Raw genomic sequence first — 23,856 nt, 5'->3', positions numbered from 1 at the left:
ACACAGACACAAATGGACATTCATCTGTATCCCCTTTTTTGTTTAGTTCTGTCATTTGAATATTATAGGTGTGTAAACTCAGCAAAATATTCTAAAAGAGTCCAGTAGTCCATAATAGTATTGGGCCTTCCGCTTCACTAGCAGTGTAGAAATTGTTGACCTGGATCCCCTACAGCTCAACTTAACAGCATGGCTTTATTTCTTTACTCCATTTTTATACTTTTCTGCTGGGTGGTTAAGACCAAGATAAAGCAAGACCTATGCAACAAGCGTTGTTTCCTACTTATTCTTAATGCACATTAATTTTAAATGTAGTAAAATGCAAATTTATTACGAATGTAATAAAAACAAATTTGAGCATTTGTTTCTTATCCTGAAGGACCCTAGAAAATAACAATTATCCTTCCCAAGAAGTTCTGTCACAAGCGGAGCCCTTTGATTTCATCATGGGCAGTTGGACTTCTTCCCTTCCTGCCAGCCAACACTTATTTTAAAACTCAATTTTTCTTTTTTCTTTTCTTTTCTTTCCTTTCTTTTTTTCCCCCAGACAGGGTCTCCCTATGCAGTGCAGGCTGGCCTTGAGCTCAGTTTGTAGTGCAGGCTGGTGTCAAACTCACAATGATCCTCCTGCTTCAGCCTCCTGAGTGCTGGGATCACAGACCTGCACCTGGCTAAAACCCCGACTTTTAAAATGTCTTTTCCCTAATTGGTAAGGGAGTAACTGTCCCATTATGTCACCAATTTGCACCCTGAACAAAAATTGCCTTATAGAGGCACAAAATTCATTGTGGAATCATCTGGGCTTTTGGCCACTGTGACCACACTAGCTCGGCACCTACAGAGAGGAAAAGAGACAGATCTGACTCTGTCTCTTTTCCCCAGTGACCCTGGCAGACATCTTTGCCTGCATGCCGGTGGCACACTCTGCTTATGTGTCCTTGCAGAACCCCATGATTGAGGCAGAGGGAGGGTGATCCCTCTACCCAATTTTCTTTTTCTTTCTTTTTTTTTATATGTATTTGGTACAGGGTCTTACTATGTAGCTCAGACTCATCGTGATCTCTTGTCTCAGCCTCCCCAGTGCTGAGATTACAGGTATAAGCCCCCACAACCGGTTTCAGTGGCCCACACATGGCACCTGGGGTTCAGGCTGGCACCACATGTGGTATCAGGGATCGAACTTTGGTCCTTGCACTTGCCTGGCAGACGCCCAGACTGCTGAGCTATCTCCCCAGCCATTTGCTCATTTTTCTATAGTGTTTTTCTTTCTTCTTTCCTTTGTGTACACTAACAATGTCCTTTGTTTTCCTTCATTGCTTGGAAATTATAGAATATGCTTTTACTTTTCGAAAAGTATATAAAATCAAAATATGTACTACACATACTTTGACATACATTTTTTTGCACATGTATAGAGATAATTCCTAGAAAATAAGAAAATATATTTTTCCTTCCTTGTTTCTATCCATTCTTCAGTTTCTTATTAGTGGGGATTCTATCTTTATTTTATTTTATATGTTTTTGGATTCTGTTTTTAGACAGTCACTTGGTTTTAGTGAACATTTCCTATTTCTTTGTATTACATTGACTTTTGTGTCTTATAACATCCTCTTAAAGTTGTTTTCCTTTTTGCGGCTGTATATCTTTTAATATTCCTTTCAGAGAAATTGAAAAAAAAAAAGCAATCTCCAATTTTTACCTGCTGAAGAAGTCAGCCTGTACTTCTCAAGGAAGCTGGCTGACCAAGAGATTCTAAGCTCAAAACTCTTAGACCTTTTCCCTGGGAAGTTCGCACACGAGGCTTCTCCTCAGCCGCGTCTCCTCTGGCTGACTCTCAAGGCCTGGCTTCCGGCGGCTGCGTCTGCCCGCGTCCTTCCTCCAGCTCTGTGGCTCACAGAGGCGGCTCAGCCCTGTGCTGCCACCTTGCCCTCCAGCTCTGGGTCAGCCCAGAGCCCCCTGGTTCTGGCCAGCGCGCTCTCCTCTGTCCACTGCAGTTCCTTTATTCTGTTCCTGAGCTTTTCTTTTGTTTGGGGTTCTGCATAGTTTCTTACCCACCAGTAGTGTGTCATTTTAAATTCCATCATAGTTTTGGATTTTAGAAACTATTTTGTGTCTGTCTCCTGTAGACATTTAGGGTGAGGAAGGGGAGGCTCTGGGTTGGGGTTTAGTTGTATATTCCTTTTCATCATGGTGATTTCCAATCTTTGGTTCTTGAAAGAAAAGTTAGGTAATTACACTAGAGTGTTGGGTTGAAATTTTTCTCTGAAATTCCACCTTGAGGAAACCATTTAATAACATCCTAATATCTTCAAATTAGATACCTTGTTTAAAAAAAATGATTCCAGGTCAGTTGAGTTTTTCTTTTAGATATGCTTTTAAAACTCAACCATTGGGCTGGGGAGATGGCTCAGTAGCATAAGCACTTCCCTAGGGAGTGCAAGGGTCTGAGTTCAATCCCTGGTTTTGCAAAAAAACAAAACAAAACAAAAAAACCCACAAAAAACCCTCATCCATTGTGTTTAAGTACTCCTGAAGGAGTCTGTCTTCTTTCCACACTTTTTTTTTCTTCTGTGAAACTTTTTGGGTAACTGAATTAACTGAGAGTGTGGCCCTGTGTATTTCATCATTACAAGCCAGTGACTTGCCATTGGCTGTGGTCACTGCATTTAGTGTGCTACTGCTATTGTTTCCATGTCAGTAATGGGTACTGGGATCACCTTCCTTTGTTAAGACATGATCTTTCAGTCCTTCCCTTTTGTGGGCACCCTCTGTGGTGCCTCATGATCCCCTTGAACATAATAGGTTATTTAATCAGTGTTGGCTGAATCAATCGATTAATACAGGCATGGATCATATTATATTAATGAACAGGTTGGACCACATTTGCATAGAATGTGGAGAATGTTTCAGTTAATGAAAATAAGCTAAAATATTACCCTAGCCAATTTTTTCATATTGGAACATTTTGCTTTGTCCTTTGACATTTCTGTCTTCAATACAAGTGAATCTATTCTTTTTCCTTAAATTTGGTGACATTAAGCAAGCTTACAGTTGGGGCTCTGAGTTTAAATGTCCCTGTTTTCACTAGAGTCAAAGTGCCTTACAACATTTTTCTAACAGTCCCCACCTGCTGCAGATGACTAAATATATTCATGCTGGGAAACAAGGTGTGAACTGTTCCTCTACAAGCTCCCTGCTCCCCCTCAGTTTTCCCTCCCTCCTCTCTCTCTGTCTCTTCTCTCTGCCTGTCTCTCTCTCTGTCTCTATCTCTAGCTCGCTGTTTCTCTCTCTCTCTCTCTCTCTCTCTCTCTCTCTCTCTCTCTCTCTCTCTCTCTCTCCTTTCAACAAGGTTTTGTTGTTCTACACTAGCTTTGAACTCGAGGCAATCCTCTCACCTCAGTCTCCTGAGGAGATTACAGGCATGTGCCATCACACTCAGCTATCCACAAGCCTTTTCACTTAAAAATACCCTTATTAACTGCAAGCCAACAGAACATGCTCATGTACAGTTTCCACATCAACTGGAAGCGAAGGGTGACTAAGGTGGGATTATACATGTGCTGGGGAGGAAAGTAGGTTTGCTCAGTTGTGCTGATTCGTGCTTCTCTATAAACATGTCCCTGCTACTTCCTGAGTAAATAAAATTCAATAAAATTATTTATGACTTAGCATTGTGAAATCTTGCTGTCCCATTTCTGTATACTTTTCTAGGGATTTCACAGAACAAAACCACCAGGTGAGGTGGGTCCAAGGTGAGGGTAGTGGTGCTGGGAAATCACAAGGTGAGCGTGAAGTGAGCCAAAACCACGGTCAACCAATAAGATTACAAGTATAATTGCTAGGGTGCAGTTGGTTAGAGATCACATGGGTCAGTAGCAAGTGGGCATGAATAGAGAATGGGCTTTTCTTGGAGAGGATGGGTTAGTTACTCTTTAGCACTTCCTTAAAGAGGTGTCTGTGTCTCCCATAGTTGCAATCTATCCTGTCTTCTTCCCTGGCTTTTGTGAGGGCCCAGCCTTCTCTGACTGCCTGTGATAGTTTTACCTAAGTTAGCTGTCTGTACGGTTTCCCTCTGGCTAAATGGGATCGGTAAGGAAGTGTGAACTTTATACTTTAATTTTTAAAAATGCTATAACTGTGATTTCAATCCTACTGGAAGAGAGATTCTTTCGGGTGTATTAATCCTTAACCAATCTCGCTGGTAACTAGTCACCGTAGAGTGATAGCCCCACAGCGAATATAAGGTGGCAATTTGCATGATGGGTGAAGAATGGTGCAGTTACTACATAAAATGTCCTCAACTGTCTCTGGTGCTGAAGCTGACTTGGTATTCCTGTTGTGTGTGACAGATTTAATGTTCTGCCTTTCCAAAGTGCAGACTTTTAGTGAGAGACTGCTTAAGCCATATGAACAAAGTACTATTTGTGATAGTGCAGATCAGTCTGCAGGTACCAGCAGGAGGGCTTTAGCTTCTTGAGTTCATATTCTAACGATTTGCTTTTTAAAGTCTATTTTTTGTTTCACCAGTAGTTTGTAGCATACACATCTGTTTAGCAGATTTGTACAGATTCCTTTTTGTATGTTTGTTTAAGAAAAATATCTTGATAGTAATTCTACTTTGTTAGCATTCGCAGATTAAAAGGACATGCTATTCTGATGCACCATGTGGAATTTAAGTTGGTGCAACTTTTTAACTAGCTTCATTTTTATTTTCCTGAAAACCCTAAAGTATACCTTACTATATTTTTTGCTTTAAATTTATTAGAGATCATATTTTATCTTCTAAAATAGAGAAAACCACATAGTGGATTGTTGTTGTTTTTTCTTTTTAAAATGCCAAATGAAGCAGTTTCTTCTTTTTAATCTGTCATCTGCTGTTTTAAATTTTTGTGTTTAGAAGTTATATGATAACTGTCACTGTCATGATGTGTCTCACACAAGCTTAGAATCATAATTTCCAATTTGAGCTTTGAAAGTCATTTTGCTAAATTTCTGTCATTTTCACAGCCAGGTGTAAAGCTGTTGCTTCTAAATAGGTCAGGCTTATTCTTCCTTCATCCCTGGTTGTGGAATATATCTGTTTAGAAGACACAGAAATCGGAAGATATGCCATAAAGATAGAAGGTAGAGGGGAAGTTACAGACTTTGAATGCTCTGTGGAGAGAAAATTAGCAGAGAGGTCAAGTATTTATTTAAGTTTTTTTATGCAGGCACAAAGACAAGGGAGAGAAGACAGAGAGCAGACAAGACCATAATTTACTTAAATGTTTTTATACACATGAATTGATGGCCCAACATGAATGAACAGAACCCAGAATCACTAAAACAAGTTAAAAAAGAACACAATCCAGACCTCTTCATAAATGCTAAAAATTAAAGTCCACATTTGACCCATCTGGTTGACAACCCAAAATGATAATAGCTGTGTTTTTCTCCATTACTAGAAAAGGGCGACCTACATACACTGAACTATTAACTGAGGGACGTGGTCGATATGGGCAGCTTTCTAGAAACCATGGGCACTTGTGGGTGGGCGCCGGGCACAGAGACCCGGCAAAGGTCTCACAGCCAGGGGTGAGCTGCACCAGCTTGTCAGATAGTCATTTGGGATACTTGATAAGCTCCTGGGAATGTTGTACTAAGAACATCTACTTTCTAGGAATTTTAGCTTGACTGATAAGAAGATACATGGAAAAAAATTTAAGATGGACTCTAGTAGTGTATTAGATACCTAATAAACACTAGCTAGTGAGGTTATTACCATCATCAAAGTGAATACTTAGCTTTAAATGTATTTCACATCTGGATTTAAATGCATGTAGACTTTATATTTTTGGCACATTATTTGAATGAAAATAACAAGATGTTACAACTTAAAAAGAATGAGCTTGGAATATAAGACCCATGGAGTAGGTTCTTTATTGCAGGACTTCTCAGAGCTATTAAAATGACAGTGTGCCTTGTGACCCTCCAGTTTCCTATAGAGCCTTTCCCCTTTCCCTCTCTTCCTCCCTCCCTCCCTTCTTTTTTCTCTTAACATCTCAAAGAATTAGATTTCCTTAGAATACTCTTTGGGGGAAGTTTGATGGACTAGGTAAATCCTCAATCCCCACATAATCTGAAGAGTGATAATTATAGAAACAAAACCTAGTGAACAGTTGTTCAACATCCATCATCTAAATCTTTGCTACTCAAACTGTGGTCTGTGGAACAGGCAGTTTGTTAGAAATGCAAATTCTCTGGCCCTGACCCAGACCTCCTGGAAGTGAAAACGTACATTTTGAACAGGAGCCCCTGGGGATCCATGTGCATATTAAAATTGGGGAAGCTCCTGTCTAAAAAAAGTTTGCCTTTTCACTGTAGGGTTAATGCTTTTCTGCTGAGGTCTCCAAGTATGGATGCCCTTCCTGAACAAATGCAGCCTAAGACATGTGACAAGGCCTGTTGCGTGGGAAATGGGTCATCTCTCATCTCAGTGAGGCTTCCTGTTGTGCCAATGAGGCTGCTGGGAGCTCAGACTCAGGATCCCATCGTGGCAGTGCTGGTGGCTGTTGGAAGCCTTGCTAGGCTTTGCTCTGTACTTGTCCCAATTTCAAATCTTATTAGGCCAGGAAGTAGTGCCTGGCAAGTGGTTTATCCTGCTTTGGCTATTCATGCTTCCCAATTCATTTTTATTGTGCTAATTAAACCTCAAGTGATATTTCAAGTACAGATTGTTTTTCCATTATTGAATCTTTGGCCAGCATATTAACGCTGTATTATTAACGTGAGTCAGATGCTTACTCATTTGTGGGAGACTTTACATTTCAAAGATCTAGACTTGGCCAATTTTGCACAGATTCCTTTGGAAGCTGTGATGACAGGGTGATACAATTTGTCTATAAATAAAAGAGATTCATTTTTTTTCTTTGCAAAATAGACTCATAATTATTCTTTAAGTGAACCAAATTCTTAAATCATGGATATATATTCTGTGCTAAAATGGAGAGGTGCCACCCAAGGAGGTAGTGTCCTAAAGTGGTGAAGGGTCTGAACTTGGGTTCAGATCCCAAACCTAAATGTACTTGAGCAACTCTGAGAGAGTAAATGGTAGAGTGAATGCCTAATAAATGCTAATATTATGCTATAATTTTTAAAAACTATTAATCATATAAACTTGCACCTGAAGAAAAACTGCATTACATTCTATGACACAAATTAAGATTATGAAGGGAAAAGAAAAACATAGAGTTAAGATTGTTATGCTAATTTATCTTAGTTCATTGAAAAGAAAAGTTTGGCTAGTATTGTTTGGATTAATTAAGTGCTGGTCTGTTGTACTCTGAAAATTAATTTAAAGATAACAATATGCCATGTATTAGTCATTGTTACCCTCCTATTATCTTGTTTTGAAATGTTATATTTTCTCTTGAAATATAAAAAGAAAATTAAGATTATGACATAGCAATTCTTACTGAAATCTCTTTATTTTAACCTTCTTGTGCTCAAACTACCTAAAATTTAGACGCCTCTATGAAGGGAAGGAAGTGGAACCGTAACATTATACTTCAGGATCAAAGGGGGAGTCTGTCAGCTCATGCTGGCATTTGGCTAGTGGAAGGATCTTCCTTCAGCACAAGTGCATTCTCCCTAGAGTCAGCAGGCCAAAGCATAAATGCAGAGAAAATGGAAGAGAGTCAACCAGGCACAATAAGCGCTAAGTTAGAAAAGCAGAGGAATGTGTGACAGTTACCATAAAGGCAGAGAATGCTGGTCACCAAGGTGGCAGTGGGGAAAGCCAGGGACAAACGATTTGTATCACAGGTTTAGTACAAGCCTCAGGATATAAGAGTACCAATGACACCACACTCAAGATATTGACTGAAAGTCTGTTAAGAGACAGCTAAATGATTTGTTCTGCACAGTCCTTTGATTGTGCCTCTCCTGCTTGGCAGAAAACTTTAGATTTAGTCTCCAAAGTGGATACAACAGGATCCCAAGGAAAATGAGGGAGGGTTGAGGCTGTGAGAGCCATAGAGAAGGTAGTGATTTCACACACTGGACTTGGTACTTCTAGCTTTCTTCCTCATCCAGCAGGGTACTGGAAGACTGTCCAGTGGTTCCTTCACTGACTAAACAACTTTCTTAGAATGTTCCAGTGACTCTAGTAGAAGATTGTCCCAGCCAAGAGGCCAGTAACATTGCTCCACACTCAAATGTGCAGCACAGTTTTTGTGCCCTACTGAGTGTCAGAAAATATTTGAGGACAGTTGAGAATATGAAAGACAAATATAAAACAATCAAGAAGGTTAACTAAAGAAGAGCTGCAAGAAATAGAACTTACATAGGCAGAATTAACATTTAGAAGAAATTGTTAATATCTCAGGCATCAAAAGAGTTGGTACATTCATGAAACAAAACCAGCGTGTTATGAAAAGAGTAATCAGGACAAGAAAAGAATGACTGAAGTAGGAAAACTACAGTGTGACAGCGGGACGAGAAAAGTTAATAAATGTTTGAATGATATATCTGAAGAAAGATCTTATAAATAGAGCAAAGAGACAGAAATGGAAAATGAAAGGTTAGAAAATTAAATGGGGCCACTGATAATATCCAACATTCCAATAATTGTGCTTCTAAGTAGTAGGAAAGCAGTGCGTGATTATTCAACTGCATCTGTTTCTCTCTACCTCAGGAGTACATGTTACAGGGTTGCGTCCTACAATTTGACTCTCTCTTAAATTTATTGAAATACAATAAATATTTCATTGTAGGTTGTTCATCTGTGAGGAAGACTCTTGCACTAAACTCTATACTCTCATGAGGCAATGCAACTTCATAGCAGGAGGAAAGATGTGAAGACAGAGTTGAATCTGATGTGGGTGTGTGGGGAGGCTGGGAGTCTCTGTGTGTACATGGTCTCATTTTCATCTGCATATGGTGAGAGATTAGTAGATACCATTGAACAAGGAGACCAAGAAATAGCAAGATAAGCTTGGAACTCAGGGAAAGGGAGGTCAATACGAAGAATAAATTCAAGAGATAACAAAGGTAACTGGGAATAGACAAGTGTGCTGTCCAGGGGAGGGGGTGGGTCTGGTATCTTACACAGTAGTTTGAAATATTTTTTGTAACAAATTTTGTAGAATTACAGACCTTTTGAACTACTTGCTTAATTAGTTTTAAGAAGTGACCCAGATCATATCATAAACTTCAAAGATACTTTGTATTGACATGCTTTTTAATAAATTGTAAAACTTCATTGTCACAGACGTTGTGGGACAAAGCACAGTGAGAGAGGAAACAAAGGGCCAACCAAGGCTGCACTGTCAGTACAAGTCAGATTCTTGACTAGTGCCCATTTCTCTTGGAAACTTACACAGGACAGATTGCTCTATTAGACCTCACAGGCAGGAAGAGTGCCCAAAAGGTCTCAGCCACCAATGAAGCCAGCTCTTTCAGGGGTGGGAAACTAGGAGATATGGACTGTACTGATCCTGGTCCAGGCTGATTTCACTGATGGCATTAGGGCTTTGTCTGTAAAGACTGCATCCTAACAAAGGGTTTCTACCTAGCAACATGATGTTGGAGGTCAGATACAGCCAGGTGGATGAGTTAATTGCAATTTAGTGGCTGTTGAAGATAAATTGCCTTTATTAACCCCCTAGTTGCTTCTGAGTTGATGTACCATAGTTCAGCGGGATCCAGCTGTTGGTGAAGATAGTCCCAACCAGACATTCTGATACTGAGGAAGGAACTGGTTTGACCATAGCACCTGTCACACTGGTTCTCCCTCTGAGACCTGCCTTCACTTAAAAATACATGGATTCCTGTATGGGTTAAAGCAGAATGTACACTCACAAGGCCTGATAGTCTGAGGAAGTGATTGCAGCATCAATTCAAAGACAAAAAAACTCTAGCTTTTGAAATGTGAAAGTATAAAAATGGTACTTTGTTGGAATGTTAAAAGACATTGCTAAGGTTCAAAATTTCATCTGATAAACATTTTAGCATTTATCAAACTAAAAATGAGTTTTCATATCAAGGATCATATAAATGTTTTTTCATATAGTAAATAGGATAACAATCTTAATCATACAATTTAGCTGCAATTTATATAACTTTGAGACATCATAACATTGTGCCATTGCAATTTTGTCTTTGAAAAATGTTTTGAAACCACCTTTCTGTAGTAATCTGACTCCTTCAAACCCTAGGTAACACACCTAGATTTATAAGTGTTGCTCAATGCAAAAAAGAAAGGCTTATGCAAACCATGTAGATGCATCTTACCCCTCATGTTTATGATTATAAAAGAAGTGGTGAGGAGGATTCAAGAGGAAATAAATGAAATAAGATGCTGGTCCACTAGTACAGTGCTCATGTATGTGCACAAGAAGCTGGATTAGCAGCTAAAGAATCAGAAATAAATAGAAAACATAGTTCCATAAACTAATGTTTTTTATTTTTAATTTTAGTACATGGTCTTCAGGGTCTCACTATGTAGATCAGACTTGTAGTGACCTGCCTGTGTTCAGCCTCCCCAGCGCTGGGATTACAGGCGCACACCACCACGCCTACCCAGTCTCATTTGCTGTCTCAGCATGTCCCAGCGGCAGGGCTTGCATGGCACACCAGGAATCGAACCCTGGCCGCTGTGTCTGCATAAGCAGGTGCTTTAATCCACTGAGCTATTTGGCTGGCCCTTACTACTGGTTTTTTAAAATAAAGATTTTCTTCAATAATAATATTTGTAAGAGGTGTAATAATTTCCTTTTAAATGTTATTGTTATACTGTTGTCTATGTTACATTTACGTAGCCTAAACACTTACATCAACAAGATTTTTTCAGTCTCAGATGGTGATTAATTTTGAAACATGAAGAAATCTTAGTTTATTGCTGTTATTTTGATGCCACAGTTAATTCCTTGTATGTGTTTCTGTTGGCTTTTATTACAGGGTTGCCGTCTGCAAATCTGGCTGCACCTAATCTCACTGTGGAGGAAGGGAAGTCCATCACATTGTCCTGCAGCGTGGCAGGAGACCCACTTCCTAATATGTACTGGGACGTTGGGAATCTGGTTTCCAAGCATATGGTAAGGCTGGATTGACCTCTGACCTAGTAGACAGACAAGGAGTATTTCAATATGTGAGATTGTGTTAAATCCAGTCCTGACCAGCTCATATTTTGTAGGCTCAGTTATAAAAATTTACAAAGTATTTCTGATGCACATTTACTTTCCATTTTTTCTTAATTAGCAGGGACTAAAGCATGTTTGCATTTTAATTGTGCATACCCAATAGTTGGAGAGTCTGTAACCCTAGCGAGTTCTCTGTGTCCTCATGAGCAAAAAAACCGACTGATCTTCTTGGTCATTTCCCCTGCAGGGAGGTAGATAGGAACTCATGAATGAAGGCCATTTCACAAATTTAGGAATTAGAACATAGAGAAATTCAATAACTTGCATCAGTCTAAGCCTGATTCAGGTAGAGAAGTTTTTCTAATGTCATCTACACGTGTGCTTACGCACAGTCACACAGACACACACACAACACACAGACACACACACACACACACACAGACACACACACACACTCTTTTTTTTTTTTTCCTAACTAAGGGAAAGACTCTGAACTTTGTCACTTCAAGATTAATCCTAACTAAGGTTATTTCTGTCTGTTAATTCATAGAATGAAACAAGCCAGACCCAGGGCTCCTTGAAGATAATTAACATTTCGGCCGATGACAGTGGAAAGCAGATCTCTTGTGTGGCAGAAAACCTTGTAGGAGAAGATCAGGATTCTGTCAATCTCACTGTGCACTGTACGTAACGGCCCAGCATGTGTTTCAGTAGCAGATGATGCGAGACCTTGCCACATTTGTGGAGGATGCTCTGGGTGCCACTGGAGTGTGTTCAGAAAGCAGGTTGTGGTGTTTGGTGCCACTGAGCTAAGAAATGCCACCAGCCTCTTCCGCTGGCTCTTTCTGCTTCGTACCTCTTGCTCTCCCATTTTCTTTTGAGCTTTTTCTCTGATCCCGAGCTTATTGCTTTGTGTCCTCCCTTGTCTTTATTTGAGCTGATTGTTTTCTTTTAAATTTTGATTTTAAATACCAATAACCCAGTTTCTAAAAGCTTCTTCCTCCATAAAGCAATGTGAAACTTTCAAGTAGTAATACCAAAGCCATTTTATGGCTGTTCACAGACATTTAATTGTATATTGATACAGTGCAACTTAAGTTTGGCATTAAGTTTCTATGAGAAGGTAAGAGGTGCCATATTCAAATCACTGAGAGTTATAATCTGCAAAAAATTTATTATTGTTGTTTTAAATTTCTAGGAGTCTTGAAGCTATGATATAAGAAATCAGTGCTTTTTAGTTAAGCATAAACATGCATTGTTTTCTGGTTTTACAAAATATAATAACATATCTTCAAATACTAGATTGTGGCATTAAACAAAAATCACACAGATGCTTCATATTTTTGTTAAGACTAAAATCACAGACCATGGTCCTTGGTCACTCTCAGTGGCACTGCAATGCTTTGAGGATATTGGACTTGCAATTTCTCCTCATTTTGATCTAACCACAAGCTTGAGGTCAGTGTTATTCCCCAGCATGTGTGTCCATCTTACAGCTTTATAAGGTGCCCTTAAGTATCACCTCATTTGAAGCTTGTCTAAAGTGGTGGAATGGATAAGTGGCCTCTGGGCAAGAGGTCATAGGAGGTAAGTATGGCCCTTGCCCATTCCTCAAGCCTCACCACTGCAGGTTTGTAACCAGACCTGACTATATGTGCATCTTCACAGGCATATACCATACTCTCAGTAATGGCTGTGAAGCTCCCATCTTGTGTTTAGATTAAATTTTTGTACAGGGAATCAATCATATGTTAAAAGCTATTTTGATTTCCAAAGATTTTTTTAACAAAGGCCTTTGAGAAGTATTTGGTAAGGCCTACAATCAAACTTTGCAAATTTAGATTTTGGAATTTTACATTTTTTCAAGTGAGAGGTCCCAAAACAATGTACATTTACAGAATTAAGTAACTCTGCATGTCCAGAGGTAAAGGATTCCGCTGGTAATTTGTATTTCAGTAGATTATGACAGTTTATTAGGTTCTTTGCCAGCTTGCTTGTACTTTGGTAGAATTCTGGAATGATTTCTGTGAATACAAAGAGGGCAAAGTCAGATGATCTGCTTTCCCTTAAAGATGCTGGGACTGTCTATGTGGTCCTCAGAGTCTGAAGAGTTGAGTTCCTGTCAAAGTTTAGATAAAGAGTAGGTGGAATTAGTGATGAAGAATGTGGACAACTGAGATAGCCATTGCAAGCACCTTACTCACAGTGGTTGTGTGAGCTTCCATGATTTGCACTTGGTTCCTTTGTGTGCTAAACAGGTACACTGAAGAAACCATGAATGAAGGCTACCAGATTAGGCACAGGAGACCTGTGCCCCACCCCTATTTGGTCTCTCCCAGTAATCTTTCCTTACTGGCCTGACCTCACCAGATCTTGGCTTCTCTATGGGGCAAATAATCTATTAGGTCTTGTTTTAGTTACTTTGTTTTTTTGCTGAGTCAAAATACCTAAGACCCAGAGTTAGAGGAGGCAAGTTATTTGTAGCTCACAGTGTTTAAAGTTTTCAGCCCATCATTGGCTGGCTCAAAGGCAGCTTGGCATGGCAGAAGGGCATCCCAGAGGAGAAAGCATTCATGGCAGGCAGAAGGCGGCAACGCAGTAGAATAGCAAGTAGCAAGCAGCCTTCTTTTTGTCCCTTACATTCTCTCCAGGCTACACACCCTGAGGGTGGGTAGTACTCATACCTGGGGTGAATCTCCCCATTATCCCCACTCAGAACTATGCCAGGCCAATCCATGGACTAATTTAATGATCACATTTCTTTGATTCCAGCATCCAGATCCACCCACCTCTAAAAAGCTCCTTCTATGACCACATGAGATTTTATAGGGACATCTGGTTTCAAAGTTCTTTAAGTAATAATGACAAAGCTAGACCACATTAAGATGAACAATTTTAAAATACCCTCGGGATAGCTATTCTGTTAAAAAATACTAGTTGATAATGGTTGTCTTTCAAAAGCATGAAGTACTATATGCTTAAAGTTGAAATAATCTCCAGTCTATATTTTAAAACTGTACCTTAGACATTTAAAGAATCAAAACAATTGACATCTAGAATTTAGCAAAAATTGAATCCACTAGGACAGGCGATATAGCTCAGTGGCATAAGCAGCTGCCTGGCAAGTGCAAGGCTCTGCCTAGCAAGCACAAGGCCCTGAGTTTGATCCCCAGTACAAACAAATAAACAAACAAAAGCAAAGGGACCTACTATTTATTATCTATTCCCTTTTATTTTATTTTATTTTTAAATTTTTGAAACAAGGTCTCACTATTAGGTTCAGGCTGGCCTTGAATTCACTTTGTAGCTCAGGCTGGCCTTGTACTCATGGACCCTCCTGCCTCAGCCTCCCGAGTTCTGGGATTACAGGCATACACAATTATGCCTGGAAAGTCAGTGCTGTTTGTAAAATAAGTGTTTGTAATTGACAATCAGTGAAAAAATATCAAGGTTTCCTACTTTATGATACTCAATAGCATCAGTATCAGCATTCATTGTTTTGATCGATTTGATTTGTTTTAAAAGTTATGTGAAGGCTAGCAATGATATAGCTCAGTGGCACAATGCCTGCCTGGAAAGTGTGAGGTCCTGAGTTTCATTTCCAGAGCCAAAAAAGTCCAACCAACCAACCAACCAACCAACCAACCAACCAACCAAAAAAACCAATAAAATTTCAGGGTCATCTTTGTTGTTATTTGGATCACTGAGGGGAGGAGCCTAAGGGATTATTGTTGTTATGAAAGTAGTGCCTGTTTCTGTGCTTGATGGAAAACTTGTATAATATCAAGGACTGTATATTAGAAACCAAAGTAAATGCTGCATGAGCCCTTTCTACTCTCAGAAATCTCTTAGAACTATTGGGCTTGTTCTTACCTGCACAGAAGGGCTTTGAAAGGGGCTGCAGTGTGTAGGTCTTAAACTGAGAAGAGCAAAAAGTCTTTCTAAAGCTCCCTGTAGGAAGTTGACTCAACCTCTGCAATGATAAGGAACAAAACTATAGTGGATTCCTGAGTTATTGGTTATGTGTTTCCTCAAGTCCAACAAAGCAAACATCCAAAATGGTTGAATGATGTCCCTTATCAATGACACAGGAATCTGGAGACTGGAATAATTCTGAGCTTTCTGATGCTATTAACTCTCTCTTTTTCAATTTAGTTGCACCAACTATCACATTTCTCGAGTCTCCAACCTCAGACCACCACTGGTGCATCCCATTCACTGTGAAAGGCAACCCCAAACCAGCGCTTCAGTGGTTCTACAATGGGGCAATACTGAATGAGTCCAAATACATCTGCACTAAAATTCACGTTAGCAATCACACGGAGTACCATGGCTGCCTCCAGCTGGACAACCCTACCCACATGAACAACGGGGACTACACCCTGATCGCCCAAAATGAGTACGGGAAAGATGAGAGACAGATCTCTGCCCACTTCATGGGCTGGCCTGGGGACATCGATGGTGAGTATCTGAAGCTTTTGCACTTGAGGAGGGAGCAGGGCCTGTCACTTCACCTTGACAAAATCCTGCACAATAAAACCAGCCTCAGGCCTAGTGGTTTAAAGCATGGGGATTTAGTCTTGACTATAGGTCTGCACTCAGCTGAAGTGGTTTTACTCCACATGTGTTGATGCTGGAGTGCAGGGGAGAAATGGCAGCTACACTGGAGACCTGCTTCGCAAGGCAAACAAGAAGCATAGGAGGACAACTGGAAATGTGCAAGGTTCTGAAAGGTCTGGGTTCCAGCGTGGAACCCTGCTTCTCAGCTTGTAGGCCAGGGGTGAAAGCAAAGTCCCAGGCTAAAGCCACATCGAGTGGCAGGGATTTGTGCTGCTCTGAGGGGGTGATAGGAAAACAAATCATCTTGAATTTGATCCAATATATACAGGATTACTAATTAGTGTATCTGAGAGTTCATGAGAAAAATGTTATTATTGTCTCTAATGAGATTTTTAAACCCATAATGGTGAAATCTATGCAAAACACAAGCAGGTAAACTATTTTTCTAGCTCATGAAATATTTAAGATGATTTTCTTACATTTTACACTTGCAGTGTAGAATCCTGCATTCTCACCCACAGTCAGAATCCAGCATCATGGACTGTTTTGCCAACTTGGCCTGCCTGAGCCAAACCACCCATTTATTAGTTCCTGACTTGGGTTTTGGGAGTGGGTTTTTGCAGTAGTGGTTTGCACTGGGGGAAGGGTTCCTGGCATCTGGGATCCTCTCTGGAGCCAGCCTTTGTTGTGCAGGGGTAAAACTCACCACAAGAGCTGTGAGGTAGTGTCACAGGGAGATGACCTGGCGGAAGTACCTATTTGCAGATCTAAATTGAGGGGCTGCCTGTACCACCTGTTGGTTCACTGGGCAGTGCTGGGGACAGAGGACAGCCCTGTAGAGCCACCTTGGCCAAACAGTAAATAAGAACAAAATCACTCTCATTACCCTGTATTTGCTAACCATCTTTTAAAATGCACAAGCTTCCTTCAAAATGTGATTTGGATTATGTAAGCCTGACCTACCAGTGGTCTTTCAGGAGTACATGAAGCAGCACATGTTTGAATGCCATGTCCACACATCATGGCTGTCACGTTCTCCGTGAAGTCTTCCTACCTGAGTGTAGCTGCCCTGCTGTGTGTACGTAGTAAATCGCTGACTGTGCTTTCTCCTATGTGTTTCTGGGAAACACAGCTCCACAATTCAGGAGACTGAGGACTCTGATTTAGGGCAACTCTGATTTGTTCTTAATACATTTATTTGTAATTTTAAATTTGTAGAAAAATTTTAAAGACAATCCAGACAGTTTCCTGAGACCAGGGCCAGTGCCTCCCCTCACTCATGTCTGACATTCCAGTAGTGCCAGAGTTGACAAGCTTAATTGTAGTGTGACAAATTCTGCAACAGAATCATGGAAAGGATTGAGTTTGTGAACTGAGGAATCATGGTGCATTTGTCCCCATGAGGAAACTGACACTGGGACATTGCTGTTCCCTCAGCTTAAGGCATAATTTGAATTTTAACCACGATGGTCTTTAGAAACTGTTGGTGGTGAAGCTTGGTTTGAAGGGAAGGTCTGGCGTTTAAAAGCCATCAGAAGCAGGGCTGCATCTTTTGATATCTGAACAGTGTAAAGTCAATGGCTTCTATTTTAGGTGGAATTTTGATCTATTTTCTTTGAATGCTTCTGTATGATGCTAACATTTGGTAGAGCTGAACCTTTCATATTCGTGTGACCTCATTTTTTCTTATTATTTCTTTTAGTTTTGACCTAACTAGTGTGGGAAAGAATTGTTTTCTGGCATAACAATAAGTTCAAGTCTCTCAAGTATTTTGAGGAAATAATTAGCTATAAAAAATAAAAGTTAAGCACTTACAGAGTACTGATTTTCCCTTTTATTTATTCAAGGACCATCTATGAAGGAGTAATAAATGAAGGTGGGAGGGGCAGAGACTTGGCCTAGGGTGAGAGTGGATATAAATGGGCCTCGTGGGTCATAAGCCAGTGGGAGCAATTAGAGATTGTGGTACAGAATCTTTGTGGATATTTCTGAGAGTCATAGTACTCAGACAATGACCTTTCTTAGAATTGTTTCCTTTGCTTCTTAACCTCCCTTAAAACTAAAGAAAAATAAACAAATTGAAAAAATACTTCCCTGATGGAACATTCCATGGTAAGGACAATAGGTCACGTTTGCCTTCAGATTCTTTCAGTATTTCTGCTCTCATCATACAGTAATCGATGAAGGCTAGCTCTCAAAAATTTTTTTGAGACATTTCATCTACTATCCATTTACCTCCAGTGTTTTTGATGAGATTCATTTATTTTGTACTTATTTTTTTCATATTGGAAGTTTCCTGTCTTAAAAAAAAAACAGGCAGCCTGGGCTCACCATGAAGCTAGCTGCCTGTCTCTTCAGAGCTAGAAGAATTAGGGTGCTAGTCCTAGTACCCCGAGAGGGTATGCTGTTCATTTAGCTTAGGTCAGTGATGGCAGTGAATCTTTAAGGGATTTCAAATTTATGTATTTTGTACAGGGTACCACTTTGCATCTTGGACTTGTAGCTATCCTTCTGTTTTCAGCTTCCTCAGTGCTGGGATTATAGGTGTGCGCCACCACACCCAGACTTGATTGCTGGCTCAGCACAGCATGCAGGACTGGGGATCAAACCCTGGTCCTTGTGCTTGCCTAAGCAGGCACTCAGTCTGTTGAGCTACCTTTCTTTTCTTTTCCTTTTTTTAAAAATTAATTTTATTGAGAAACAAATAGTAATGAGACAGTTTCAAAACCGATTAGTAGGACAGTTTCAATAATTAATACATTGCATATTGTTGTCTTCATAATGGTTTTTTATAGTACAAGATGCAGACATGATAACATGTCTGAACACTATTTGTACAAATCTTTCTTCTCATTGAATTAAGAGAAAGAAGGTATGTATCTATCTTAATTATTTTGTATATGCAGATACAAAATGGTCCTTCATTTGTATCCCCATTTTTTTGTTTAGTTTTGTCAGATATGGGTATGCCATTGCTATTTAAATATTGTAGGTGCATGAATTCAGCAAAATAATCCAGTATAGTCCAGTAGTCCATGGTAGTAGTGGGTTATCTGTAGGACTGGCAATGTCAGGGGTTGTTGACTTGAGCCTTTTACAGCTCATCACAGTAATATGGCCTTACTTTTTACACTTCATTTTTATACTTTTTTGCCAGATGGTTAAGATCAAGGTAAAGCAAGACCTGTATAACAAGAAATGTAACTTTTGTATCTGACAAGGTCAATCAAATCTCGTGAGGATTTATCCTGACGCCCTGTACCGTATTTTGAGCTACCTCACTGGTTCTAAGAGATTTCCAATGATAACAAACAGCTGGCTGTGGCATGAGTGCCATAGGGTTGCCTCCACTGGTGTAGATGGTCCCTTTGCTTTGGAATGCATTTTTGAAGCAAGGAAATGAAAAGTGTTGAAAGAGATCAAAATATTAAGTCAAACAAAGAAAAAGTCCCTAGGACAAAAACTGGTGAGCATGGAAGAGCCTGGACTCACTGGATTTCATGACATCATGGGGTCCTTGCTCTTGGGTGGTCTGGAAACACTGTGTGGTGGTAGCCACTGTGTGCCCCCCTTGGAGAAAGGATGGGCCAGCTGGCCATGGAGGCAGCATCAGCCTGGTCTGTGGTGCCTGTCCCAGGATGTGAGACAGGCTTTTTGGCCAGAGGCAGCAAGGAAAGGTCCCTGCAGGACATCTGTGCATGTCCTGGGCGGTTCACCAGGGGTCAGTATGGAAAGCCCGGTCGTGCAATCTTAGGATGTGGGCTGAAGCCAGTGCGGTCTCCGTCTGTCAGCACTGAGAGGCTGGCTCCTTCCTGAGGACTGGCTCTTCAGGCGCCTTACATTGCGCAGATCACTTTGGGCCTCTTTTCAGACCTGGAATCTAGTCTGGTCAGTTTAGGGCTGTGTTTAAGGAACAAAAAGACAATTTTCAGCCTCCAAATGAATTCTGGGAAACTGTGGTGCCTGCTGAAGAGCACAGCCTGTGACAGACATACCAGTATTATTATTTTTTGGTTTTTATTGTCCCTGTAAAATTGATTCATTAGAGTAGTCTTTCTTGGCTTTCAGCATGGCAGTACCCTCCCATCCCTTGTTGCACATTAGAAGAAACTAAGAATTTTTCATTATCTCACTTTTTAATACACATTCCCGGGATTTACCTTTAACAAGTTGGGTTCAGTGACTCCCAGATTGGACTTGGCAGTTTTAAAATTTTTAGGACACTCCATTAATAACCAGTGAAGATGTTACCGGTGTTGGGGAGATCTCTGAGCCACCCAAGATTGTTCTGGTCACAATTAACAGTTAAGCTTTTGTTGTTTTCGGGTGCAGACACATTCTCACCTGAGAACTACCATGTCCCACTTGAGGTCAAAATCGAAACCCTGGACTTGATCTCATGGCCAGCTGCCTCTTCTTTCCACCTTGAAGCTGGAGGGATAGGCAGGGGGTGCAGTCTCTGTGGTGCCAGTCCTTCTGCTGTATAGGTGGAAGGTGAGGGTGTGGCTTGCCAGGAAAGTTGGCTGTTGGTTTTGTGCTTGGGGCCTGGGAATATTCTGTACTATAAGGGGACTTTCTTCCTGGAAGGTGTGTGGGTCTTAGAGAGTCTGCTCTCTGCTGTTCCCCTGAGGTGAGCAAAGGCATCTTAATCTCACCTGCTGGAAGTACAGTAATATCTCGGTTCATCAACTTAGTTTTCTCCCCAATTCTGCTCACAAACTAAATTGGATGAACCATTGAATTTGATTTGTTTGTCATCCAACTAAATATGTGACCAGAATCATTGAAAAAAATCCAGTTGGTGAACTGAGGTATCTCTGCAATTCCTTCTTCTAGGAGGGGGCTCTGTGTTTTGTGGGCTGTTCTGCTGCTCCAGGTGGCCCAGCCCCAGGGCAGACCTGAGACTCCCCACATTGTTTTTTTTTGCCCTGTTGTTTCCAAATGACTTCCGGAGAGCATTCTAGGAGCCCAGTCTGGACACAACTGGCTGTGTAGGTCAAACTAGATGTCATGGTTGCCGGCACCTTCACCTCCTCAGCCAGAGGCAGGCCTGATCCTCTGAGCCTTCTCTGTGCTGGCAAGATGCTTGAAGCTCTCAGGGTATGCTTTCATAGACCCTGGTCAGGAAATGAGCCTAATAGCACTTTTCCAGAGAAACTTCTTTATAAGTCCTCTCCTATCTTTTCCTCCTTGGACTGAAGTCTCAAGGTGAATTAGATGTCTCAAAGTACGTGAGTCTAACTCACTGCCAGGTCTTTGGTGAATTCTGCTTCTGAGTGCTTAATTCTTGATTTCATTTTCTCTGGAAGAGAGTGTCTGGTTCATCATCCTGTTAGAATCGAGACAGTCTGAACTACATGTCATGTTTGTGGAGGGCTAAGAAATAAAGGGTATGTGATTGTCCCTTGTAGTGCAATAGAGAACCCAAAACTATTATGAACAGTTCCTACCTCTTAGAAAGGGGCCAGGGAAATAGTTCAGCTGCCTCACAAGTGTGAGGTTATGAGTATAATTCCTGGTACCACAACAAACAAACAAACAAACAAACAAACAAACCCTACTTAGAAAAGCAACAGAGATGAGACACAAGTCTAGGGCACCAAAATAGCCCCTCTTCCCACTAAAGGAAACACTCTAACAAACAGGAAAGAGAACAATGAAATATGGAGAAACACTGGGGTTTTCACTCCTGCCCCCTTTTCCTCCCTGTGATTGCCTTCATCCTGCTCTCGGAAACCTGCTTCAGTCCCCAGGGAGACCTCGTCTCAGTACCAGTCAGAAACCCGCTAAGTCTGTGGAAATTGTAGGCAATAGAATAAGGAGAATAGATGGGATGTGAAGACTGCATTTTTAATTAGTTAAATGCTCTTCACCTGCTGTTGATTCAAATGACTTACTCAGATTTTGTGTTTGAACCTGAAATCTTAAGCATAGTCAGCTCACATTCTCCATAAAGGGCAGTTTTGACATGGCTTGCACTTGAGATCAGACCTGATTCAGTCTCATGACCCATGTAGCTGGGAGCTATCCTTGCAGTGAGTTCCAGCGCCCACTTAGGTGGTTGTTGTGAAGTGGAGCCTGTGGAATTGCCCACTATTGCCCCTGACACCTAGGCAAGTGCTTGCCCTCTCCTGTAGATGATGAGGATGGAATACAGCAACAGGCAGTTCTCGCCTCCCTTTGTGTCATCAGAGAGAAACTTTCTTAGGTGCTTGTATTGCAGCACTGGCTTTTCCTCCCTTATCTAAAAGCTTGTGTTTGGGATTTTTGCTGTGTGAGTGTTATAGACTTGACCCTCTCAGGAGAAAATAGAGTCAAAGCTTAGTTTCTCGAAAGAGTAATTCTGTTAGGATGTCTCAACACTTTCTGTTCCTCATCCTCTTTGTAATGGAGCCTAGAGGTGTTTTATTTGGGTCAGAACCCACTTCCTGCCTTCATCTGTAATTGTATTCCAGAGAAACTATCTTTTCAGTATTTGGGTATCTAGCTTTTGCTTTATGATTCATTCATTCAAAAATTGTCATCCTTTGTGACCTTTTCTAAATGAAAAATTTTTTAAAAATTTATTTATTTGGTACAGGGTCTCACTGTGCTGATCAGACTTGTAGTGATCCTCCTGTCCCAGCCTCCCCAGCACTGGGATTATAGGTGTGTGCCACCATGCCTGGTTTCGGTTCTAGTGTTCTGGAACCAGCACAGCATGCAGTACTGGAGATTGAACCTGGGTCCTTGTGCTTGCCAGGCAGGCACATAGACTGCAGAGCTGTCTACCTGGCCCGCTTTGTGACTTTTTTTTTTTTTTTTGTGGAACCAGGGATTGAATTTAGGCCCTTGAGCTTGCCAGGCAAGCGCTTATTCCACTGAGCCATCTCCCTGACTCCTTTGTGACTTTAAAAAAAAATCATTCATGCTTATTGATACATTTTAGGTATATGTAATGATGATAACATTTGTCATAGGGAATTTGTACCTGTACATGATATAACTTGATTCTTTTCTTTATTATTCCCCTACCCTACCTTCTACCCCTTTTCCCCACCTTGCTTACAAAAGTTCGTTTCCATTTTCCCTTCTTTTATCATCAGTGTTTTTCTTTTCTCGTCCTTCTTTTCCCCCTCCCCCATCCCTACTGCCCCTTCTGATTTGAACATGTTTTTCCTATTTCACAAAATCATTATACATTTTGGTCCTTAGTAACACTTTCATTTTCTCACACCAGAAAAATGAAGTGATATTTATGCATATGTATCTGGTTTATTTCACTTAAGAGTATGCCCTCAGGGTGCACCCATTCAGCTAGCAATGTCTTGACCTTATCTATGTTTACTGCAGAGCAGTACTCCATTATATATAAAACCCACATCTTCTTTATTCGTTCATTGGTTGATGGGCACTTGGGTTGTTTCTAAGATTTAGCTATTATAAATTGTGGTGCTACAAACATGAGTGGGCATATGTCACTGTGGTAGGATGTTTTTAAGATCCTCAGGAGGAAAACTGTGGGTTGAATGGAACCCCTAGTCCTACTTTGTTGAGGAATTTCCACACTGATTTCCACAGTGGTGGCACCACTCTATACTTCCACCAAAAGTTGAGAAGGGTTCTTTTTTCCTCACAGCTTTTGTGACCTTTGACTCTGGTTAAACTGAAAGCTGCAAACCAAATTTCTGTTTAGTGTTTATGCAGAACTCCTGGAGACCCTGTTCAAGTTGCAGATTACAGTTCATTGAATCTGGAAAAAGGCCAAAGATGCTGCATTTCTCACATTATCTGATCCAGTCCATGCCCCATATTGCATAGTGCGACTCCTTCACTGCTGCCCTGCAAAGCCTGAGGGAGAGCAGTGCTGGAGAAAGTGATCTAACACCTGACAGGCTCAGTTCCATGAGTCTCTAAAAATATCAAGTCATGACAGTAATAAAAGACAGAAGGAGGGCCAGGGAGATAGCTCAGCGGACTAAGTGCCTGCATAGGCAAGCTCAGGGACTGAGGTTTGATCCCCAGCACTGCATGCTGCTCCAGCCCTGCTCTTGGGTGTGCTGAGTCTGCAAAGGAAGTGGTGCACATCTGTAATCACAGCACTGGGGAAGCTGAAAACAGGAGGATCACTACAAGTGTGAACTATATAGTGAGACCCTGTAGCAAATGCATTGGGAAGAAGAAGAAGAAGAAGAAG

The 23,856-nt window shown here is 40.8% G+C and overlaps 1 protein-coding gene across 1 annotated transcript in view; it reads left to right on the top strand.

Annotated features, from left to right (window-relative positions):
* Nucleotides 1-23,856, top strand: part of Ntrk2 (neurotrophic receptor tyrosine kinase 2) — a 388,716-nt gene that overhangs the window by 40,390 nt on the left and 324,470 nt on the right. Inside the window, exons 9-11 of the mRNA XM_004639387.2 lie at nt 10,939-11,075; nt 11,671-11,803; nt 15,276-15,581. Coding sequence (XP_004639444.1) covers nt 10,939-11,075; nt 11,671-11,803; nt 15,276-15,581 — 576 coding nt within the window. The remainder of the gene's footprint in view (nt 1-10,938; nt 11,076-11,670; nt 11,804-15,275; nt 15,582-23,856) is intronic.

The sequence above is a fragment of the Octodon degus genome, unplaced genomic scaffold (genome assembly GCF_000260255.1).
Source record: "Octodon degus isolate 3935 unplaced genomic scaffold, OctDeg1.0 scaffold00111, whole genome shotgun sequence".
Lineage (NCBI taxonomy): Eukaryota > Metazoa > Chordata > Mammalia > Rodentia > Octodontidae > Octodon > Octodon degus.
The sequence above is the reverse complement of the archived record's forward strand: the minus strand, read 5'-3'. Positions and strand labels throughout refer to the sequence as shown.